The 9260-nt window shown below is 37.7% G+C and overlaps 1 protein-coding gene across 1 annotated transcript; it reads right to left on the bottom strand.

The window, feature by feature from the left end:
- Positions 1–6700: 6700 nt before the first annotated feature.
- Positions 6701–7162, bottom strand: LOC131228927 (uncharacterized). The gene has a single exon (XM_058224762.1). It carries the CDS (start codon positions 7160–7162, stop codon positions 6701–6703), a length of 462 nt encoding a protein of 153 aa, XP_058080745.1.
- Between the last annotated feature and the right edge of the window lie 2098 nt (positions 7163–9260).

Genomic DNA, 9260 nt, shown 5'->3' with positions numbered 1-9260 from the left:
GGGGTGTTTGAGTTGGAGTCTAAGTCGAAAACTGCATCATAAGTTTCAGCTCCTTATTTAAAGAGTTATAATTTCTTTTTCTTTTTTTCATCAATTAAATTATTTCAATTTTTTTTAAGAATTATTCCTACTTTTATGCCTCGTGGAGTCGAGAAAACTTTGTGGATTCGAAGTGGTTATACCCTGAGGAAGACAATGATCGACATCATCATGTCCTTCCAAGCGCCAACCACCAACTCACTGTCCATTAAGCGTATATAGCCAGTTCGGCACTTGCATATGACATCCAATCCACTGAAAAGGTTGGCTCCATCTTGAAGATAGTAAGGTCTAAAAAAAATTAGGTAGGAATTGCTGTATCTTATTTTTGTCTATTTCTACTAAAGCCAATTAAAGAGAGACACGTGTAATGTTGTACGAGATACATAGTATATCTAAAATCTAGTGAGATACCTAGAGAGGATTTTGCGGGTATACAATTGGCATCTATCGAGCAATGCCACATCATCTATAAAGCATTAGTGGTTGAGCAGAACATGTTGAGTCAGCAAGGAAACTTGAAGCGGTTATCTGTATAGGTAGCAAGCTAATAAGTAAAAAAACTCAAGAGAGACATTAGTGCCGAAACAGTTATAGTTATTATTAGAATGTGAGAAGCAACTAGAGGATCAGTTCAAGACTATAAATAGCAATCGAGTTCAGTAAAATAAATCGTCTCATATCAACCAAACTAAATTAAACTAAACCAAATCTATCTTTCAATTATCATCTCAATTATCAGTCATTTACATTCTGTAATGTAATCCTTAACTTTTATGATCAGTCATTTATATTTTGTAGTGTAATCCTTATCTTTATCAATCATTTACTTTCTTTAGTGTAATCTTTAACTTTGCTTGTCATTTACATTCCATAGTGTGAACCGTAGCAATGGTTAAAGTAGCTGTTAACTTTAGCTCTAATCCGAGTCTACACTCATACGCTGAATTTGACTCAGTATCAAGCAAAGTTCTCCATTCAGAAAGGCATTATGCAGTTGTTCTCCACAGCCGACTATAAGATTTTTTTTTCTTTTTTCTGTATTGAAGAGAAAAAATAATTTCGTATAAAAGGCAGAGGTGTGACTCGCTTTTAGAGGACGAACACCACATTTTGACTATCGCCTGATTATCTTAAGCAACGTTGTGCAGCTGGCTAAATAGGTGACCGATCTTATTAGAACTTAGTAATATATAATCAATTTCCGAACGTATCTACTTATCTTGATACTTGGGGTCGTACTTGTTTAGTTTAAATTGAGTCGCACATTCAATTTTGACATGCCTGCACTAATCATGTGACTGAGATTGAAATAACAGCAACGGGAACACATGTACATTGAATCAATCAAATTCATTGTCCGCAGTTTCATATGTTTTCCGATAGCATGGCTCAGCTATGAGTGATAGCTAGGCCTATTTTTTTTTGTTTTTTCTCACAACGATCTTTAACTTGAGGCCAACCTTTTTAACAACCCAGATGGCATGGGCAACTAAACGGAAAGCAACTTTGACGTCCATTGAGGTTGATAAAAATAGCTCTATCTCTAGTCCTTACTCATGATGGGACAAATGAACGTACATAAAAATTCCAAGTAAGAAAATCAGGACTAAAGGATTCTTGTTTTAAATGTAGGTGCCACTCTTCTTGTTTGGAAATTGTTCTGATTATTCATTTAATAAAATTGGGTTAGTGGGATGGTTACAAACCTTGATTTTTTAAAAATAATATAATGTCACTGTTCCTTGTTGAGGTTTGCTGGAATACATCCCGACTTATTGCCATATAGCCATTGAATTGGGTCCTTTTCGATTTCTCAAACCGTTTATATGATGGTCCTCGCTGTGGAAGGGATCGAGATGGCTAAAAAAAATAAATAAATATCCAATTAAAATGTTTCAACCATTTGATTGTTGGTCCATATTCCATTTAAGAGTTTTGCTTTGTTTTGTTTTTTTTGTTTTTTTTTTGTTTTTTGTTTTTTTGCCTGCCTTTAGAAGTGGCAATGGGTCCGTGGATTTACTGGCCTGACCTGCTTCTAAGGAGGATTTGGGCCAAGCTAAATGGGCTGAACTTTGGGTTAGAAAATGGGCCAGGCTCAGGTTGAACCCTACCCAACTCGGCCCCGGTATAGTTATTAATGGGGTGGGCCAAATGAATTTTAAGTGGGTCGGGCCATTGGACCATTTGGTAATATGGTGCGGTTTGATCTTGGGCTGGTATTCTTGGCCCATTTTAGTATATGGGTTGGGCATCTATGACCTATACCTGGCCCAAACCTGAACCATTGCCACTCCTATCTGCCATCCAAGGAGAGACCTATCACACTAACCGTCCACGTCATTGAAACATAACTCAAGATATAGAGGCTAAAGTCATGATGGATGCTAGCAATCCTCTTTGTTCATCTATAATATACAAAGCCAGGTCTGCAAATGTCTCCAGCTTGTTAGTAAAGGTAGCAGAGACAATGTAGTATGTGTGAGTTTTATGTTAATTTGATGTATCCTATGTTCCTTTATAAGAATGCAATTTGCTAAGTGGTGATTAATTCCAAGAGAAAGGGTATGTTGTGTATATTAAAGGTGACATTTCTAACCTTTTAAGTATCCTAGAAGGTCCACAAGGGATTTTTGTGACCTTGGTTCTCTCCTAATTCTCATTCAAGTCTGGAAAGCGTAAATATTTAATCAGGTAATCACGTTTAGTGATTAAACATACAGTAAGTGGACCTACTAGACCCGGGAGAGGAAGCTGCGCAACCAAAGAATGCAATGACAAGTGAACTTTGGAAAGAAAAGTAGTGGACAACCTTTTAACCCCTTTTAGTAAGAGGCCTCATTTTTTGGAAAGATAAGTAATGGATGACGCCTTAGCTCCTGTAGTAAGGTTACTCTTTTTTTTCAGAAAGATAAAGTAATGGACAGTGCTTTAGCTCCTTTAGTAAGGGCCCTTATTTTTCACCTGCTTCTAATGACCCGCTATACTTTATCAGCAGAAAGAAGGAAAAGATGTGAAATGGTGATTATAATATATGACTAAAGTATTTTATGTTCCTTTATTAGAATACAATTTATTAAGAGTTGGTCAATTTGATGGCAAAAAGCATGTTGTGCATGTTCAAGATGTTTGTGACCTTTAATATTTTATTAGTTAATTTCTACTTTGATTATAATGTAGAACTACATATGTCAAAAATGTAGTAAGCACATTCATATTCGTTATCATTTCATACCGTGGAATATGAGTATATAAGACTTGATAATTATAATGTGGGTGATAAAGTTGTAGATAATTTGTGAGGCATTAAAGCCTTATGTTTTTGTGACATCAAGATGTTGCAGGTACACACACATGAGAAATAAAAACCAAAAGGAGGGATCCTCTAATTTTTCTTATTTTCGAGACAAAACTTTTGTCCCATATTGGTCAGGAAAGTTGAGGAAAATGTATTTTAAAACATTATTTTTATAAAACTCTTTTTTTATAAATGTGTTATGCTATGCCCAAGCCCACATGTGCATGAGCTTGTGCCTAGCATGGCACATCTCTCAAATGAAAAACATGTTGGAAAAGTCCAATCAGGGGGTGTTGTAGTATGGGGATAGCATGTTAGAATCCTAGTACAGGCATGGAGTTCCAAATCATTTACTACTCTATTATTTTCTACATCTATTTATTAGAACTTTCAGCATAATATATTTAGGCCTCATTGAACTCTAGCAACGTATGTTTAGTTATTTCATTTTGGGCTCAAATTTATGGATAAATATTCTCACTAAAGTAGGAAAAAAAAAAAACAGCCTATATATTGCAAAAACCTCATTTGGGAACCAAGGTTCCATATAAGGTTGGAAAAAAAAAAAAAAAAAGTTACAAAAAAAAAAACAAAAACTCATGAGGCCTTTAATAAGTGAGATTTTCCTATGCTGTCCAACAATATGAGGTTGGATCTTTTAGGTGAATCATCTAGATCACCACGTGGTGGTCCGTAATGGGCAATCACCATTAGCGAAGAACTTCCATATCCATTATTTATCTTCTCTTTTCTCTCATCCTTTTTGTGTTTCTTTGTGATTCTCATGTGGATCTTGTGTGCGTTCACTACCGGTCAACAAGTCGGCTCCACATGGATTTTCGTTGTTCGTGGAAAACCAAAAATAAGCAACCTTGGTCTATCGCTTTCAACATGGTCATGCCGGTGGTCCATTTCCACTATTAATAGTTTTCATCAATGTTTCTTTCCGAGGTATCTTCTCCTGATCTAATACATTGAATGCTGAAAATCTTGAAAAACTTCAAACACATCCTTCTGTTCAATTAAAAAATGGACCCATGCAAAGACCCGTTCTTTATTAAATCGGAATCTTCTGCTTGCCACAAATACGTTTTTCCTTCTTTCTTGCATTGTGCACATCATCACTGATGTCATCAGTACTGCTGCATTAAATGCAGTCGATTCCCTAGTGGGGTGGCTAACAATGATATGTGAATTAACAGTGGGTGTACTACCAAGCTAACAAAAAAAAAGAAGATAATGTGGTCCAATTATATTGCAACAAACATATATATATATTTTTTTTTGTGCCTAGCAGAGGATCCAGATTCTTCTTCATTTGATAGCATGGCAGAATTAAATATTTTGCACATTCCAAATGTGCTCTCATATGGAATGTTCTTATTGCAAAAAGATTAAAAAGTGCCTATTGTTAATTTGTTATACACACAAGACATTGTCCACAAATCATGTATCATTCAGTCGTACTTCTTTCACTAAATCTGAATAGTTACTATGTTTTATCCTCAGTTGTGAAGTAATAGGCCATTATTCTGGAAGATTTTCAAGACATTCCCCACCCACACCAAAGGCTATCAAAGTACCAAATTATGGTCACACTCAGGATGTCAGGCATGGGCCTGAAAATCAAGCCAATCCATGTCTTAGGTAGCCCACTATAGACAACATAGTGGATGTCATCCCCTTGAAACCTTCCTCATTGTTGATTATGTGTGTCCCACTTAGACAGGTCACACCAAATTTCAAGCTATTTCAAAACTGACGTAGGGATGACTGTGATGAAGTCGAGTACCGTCTTCCTCAAAGATAAATACTCCGGATTTAAAGAGCTTCTCTGGACTCCTCACAAAGACTTCTTGAATCTACGAGGAAAAATAAGAAAATATAAATAAATTCTAATAAATTTAAATTTTAATTGATCAATTGAAATAAATGAATTCACAACCTTTTAAATAGAGATACTAACAAATAAGAAAGAAATCAGAAGCAAACTAAAACTAAAACTCTTAGAAATTCATGACTTACTATAAATAGTAAATTTATTTTTTATAGTAAGTTTCTTATGTAGCATAACCACGTTATTCTCATAATTATTCTAAGCACTTTTCATGTTGGACACAATTCCTAAATCCCAACGGATGAAGAGTTATAATTAAACTAAAACTTGCTATTTTTAGTAAAAATGAAAATAAACATGCAATTTAATCATCGATCTAATGGAATCTTGCAAATTTGGTGTGAGTAACCCGACATAGCGGCTAAAGTAGCTCGTCCTACCCCAAAGTCATATATAGTACGTCGAGTAACTCATTCCAATTTACGAGATATATTTGTTTCGTGGTTCGGTCTTGATGATTTCTACCTCTAATCCTTCTTTGATCCATTTTGGACATGAAAGTGTCCATAACCGCTTTATATAAAAAGCTTAGGTGAGCCCCCACCTAATGCTTTTAAATGTTTTAAGCTTGATTTTACATGTTTCAAATTGTGTTAACTACTTACCTTCGAATAAGGCTGAATTTTGAAACATCCCATAGTCTAGAGGGGACCCATCAACCAAATGCATGGGTGGATGTAAAACACACATCACAGTGGGACCCACCGATGACAATGACAGCAATGATGATGATAGTTTGGCCAACCAACACCTGGCATTGCCATATATTGTAATGCATTCTATTGCAATTGGAATTTCTTTAAAAATGTGTTCGGTATACATTTGGATTTTGCGCTATCTTTTATCATAAATCATAATATAAAACAATTCAGCTTTGACCACCTGCATGGCCCATCTTTCCTCCCATCATACTATTTTTGTAGGCCATCCCTATACCATGTAAATGGTAGGGCCCACCACGAAGATCGCTCGTTTCAAAAATCAGTCCCATCCACATATCAGATGGGCCACACGTGTACGTTGAATCAAACCGTTTGTTCGCGTGGCCCACCTGATAAGCGGATTGGACTGGTTTTCGTTCCAGGTGATCTTTATGGTGGGGCCTACCATTTGCGTGGCACAGATTCCCTACACAAGTGATATGTTGGCGAAAGATCAACTCCTTTTCACAATCCCACATAATTTCACTTGCGACTCCCAACTTCCATAAATTGTAACAAAAAACGGGTCAATTCTAAATTACGCACGTATTGAATTTGTATACAGTTACATCCTCCTATTCACACCAAAAAAACAAAAATCAGAACTGCGAAGTTTAGGCCGTCTACGCACCCCGGCGCAAGTTAACAATTGGCCGCTTCCCGTGCCTTAAGGTGAAGGGCGAGTTCTCGTAATTCGCTGGGTAGCCTACTTTCGGCTCCCGAAAAAACGGCCTCAGCTTCCCGATGACGAACACGGACGGAATCTTACATCACCGCCGGGAACCTGCCGGGAATCTGACTCCATGCACGCCGGGAACATGACGCGTTTTTGGAGAGGAGGCCTGCGTGTTTGCTGAGGACAGCACTGACCTTGACGGCGAGCTCGCACAATTGAGGGAGAGAGAGGGCATTTTGGGAAATTTCGTGGGGCATGAGGAAGTAGAATTGGCCGAGCTGCAGCTCCTCGTCTTCCCCCACGCGCGGCAAGTGCGAACCGAGGTGCATGGATTCCGAGCTGCAGAGGAAGCAGCTGGGGTTCTGGGCTGTCACGTGGCCCGCCTTGATTGGCTGGTCGAATTCCTGCAGCGTCCCATCTACGTGAATCACCTTCACCGTCGCGGATGGTTGGCTTATCCTGCGCCGGTTCGCCGGAGGGGATGCGCAGTTTCCCATCAGAGGCAGAGGAGGAGGGTTGAATTTTCTAAAAATGGCTAAAATGAAGGGCATTTTATAGTGAGAGAAGCAGACGCTAGTCAAAGTCAAGAACCCGAGTAAAACTAACATTTGCACGATTTCTGTTTTTAACAGGTCGAGCCTCTTATGTAATTCTGGGACCATTTAAAAAATAGTGGTGACTCTTTAAACGTATACATGTGATACTTTTAATGAAATCTAGTCCGTCCAAATTGATTTTAAACAAATATGAATAAATGATTAGCTAAATTTTAGTTATGTACTGATTTTTTCTTAAATTTTAACCATTCATTTTATGTAGATTAAATGGTCGGTTAGGATTTCTTAATAAGTGTACTCTAAAAGATATTCCATACCCATACAATCGGACACACAGTCTTTATGGATGGATGGATGTTGATAAGTTCCTCACATGAGGAGGATGAGTCACTACCATCTTTTAAATGGTGTGTAACTTACATTGGAGTCTTTTCGTCAAAGGGAATTCTTTGTTGATAAAAGAAGTTAGACGGGTATCTAACATCACGTGTCTGTTGATTGGAGACTGTGGAACGCGGGTTAAAAAGCATCCGCCTTCCCGGACCCGGTCCAGACAGGGGCTCTGTGAGGCCCACCTGATATATGGGTTTTATCCACGCCATCCATTCATTTTAATAGATCATTTCAGGTATAAGGCCAATTCACGCTTTGCTATTCAATTTGGATACACGCCACGCAAGTAACAAACGATCCAAATTTCTCTTACTGGAATCTAACTAAACATATTGTGACCTAATACATCAAAATAGATTAAGACCATATTTATAAATATTTGTCTAATTATTCGGCCACCAAATTGACAAAAAGATAAAGCCAATTGTAAGGGGGGGAGAATAGACTTCGGTGGCAACGATTTCTGTATATTTATCAAATTAAACGAGCGCCCTCGATTTGATACCAATTGACGCATGGATAAACGTGATGAGGTCGATCACTATCTTCTTCAAGGATAACTACTCTGAATCCCCGAGGCTTTTCTAAACTCTTCATAAAGATTTCTCAAATTCGTGAGAAAAAAAGAAAGAAAAATAGAAAATAAATTCTATAAAATTCGTAATTTGATTGATTAATGATTAAAAACGAATTTACAAACTTTCAGAATTAAACTACAACTAAAACTCCCTAAAATTCGTTCCGTAACTTACTAAATAGCTTAACCACATTATTTTCTTAATTTTTATAAATACCTTTTATGTTGGACATAACTCCTAAAACTCAATAAACGAAGAGTTATCGTCAAATCAAAACTTACTAAAAATAATAAAAATGAAAATAAACGTAGCATTCGACCATCAATACAATAGAATCTCGCAGATTCAGGTTGGTTGGCTAAAGTGGCTCGTCTTACCACAAAATCATACACGATACATCAAACAAGGCATTCCAGTTTACGAGATATACTTATTTTAAGGTTTTGACAGTCCTAACAACTACCATCTTGTATGGGGCCTTCTCTTATCCATCTTCGACATGAAAGTGTCCGCAAACCTCTCTGCATCATTAAAGAACCAAGGCTTGCCTAATAGATGGCATGGATTACGCTAACATCATGAAACTGAGCTCAGTCTTTAATAATGACCTTGTCACGGAATAGATGGTCCATACCTTTGGGTTTCAACTCTGACACGTGCACCTATGGTTCGCTAATCCAGACCATTGGTCTGTTGTTTCTGATAAGGAGCAGTCCCAAAATCACCCAGATTGGGGCGATCCCAATGACCATTATTAGGATCTTTTTTCAACTGAACGAGGATATATTGGGGCGATCCCAGCCGTCCATCTGTAGGCCACCAAATCGAAAGGTTTGGATTTTCCTATCATGTTGATCTATTGGAGATCAGTGACCATTATTAGGACTTTTTTCACTTGAACGAGGACGGCTATTGAATTTCACTTCCCAGCCGTCCATCTGTAGGCCACAAAATTGATGTAGAGCGAGTCGCGGACAATTACATGGCCAAGATGGATCAGAAAAGGCCCGGTCGACAACAGAAGTGATCCAGACCATCGAACCTTAAATCGGGCGTATCTTGCAATCCGGAACGAGTTATCTGACGTAAAATATATGATTTTGGGGTAGAACGAGCTACTG

This window comes from Magnolia sinica, chromosome 16, assembly GCF_029962835.1.
Source record: "Magnolia sinica isolate HGM2019 chromosome 16, MsV1, whole genome shotgun sequence".
NCBI lineage: Eukaryota > Viridiplantae > Streptophyta > Magnoliopsida > Magnoliales > Magnoliaceae > Magnolia > Magnolia sinica.
Note: the sequence above shows the minus strand (reverse complement) of the source record. Positions and strands in the feature narration are given on the sequence as shown.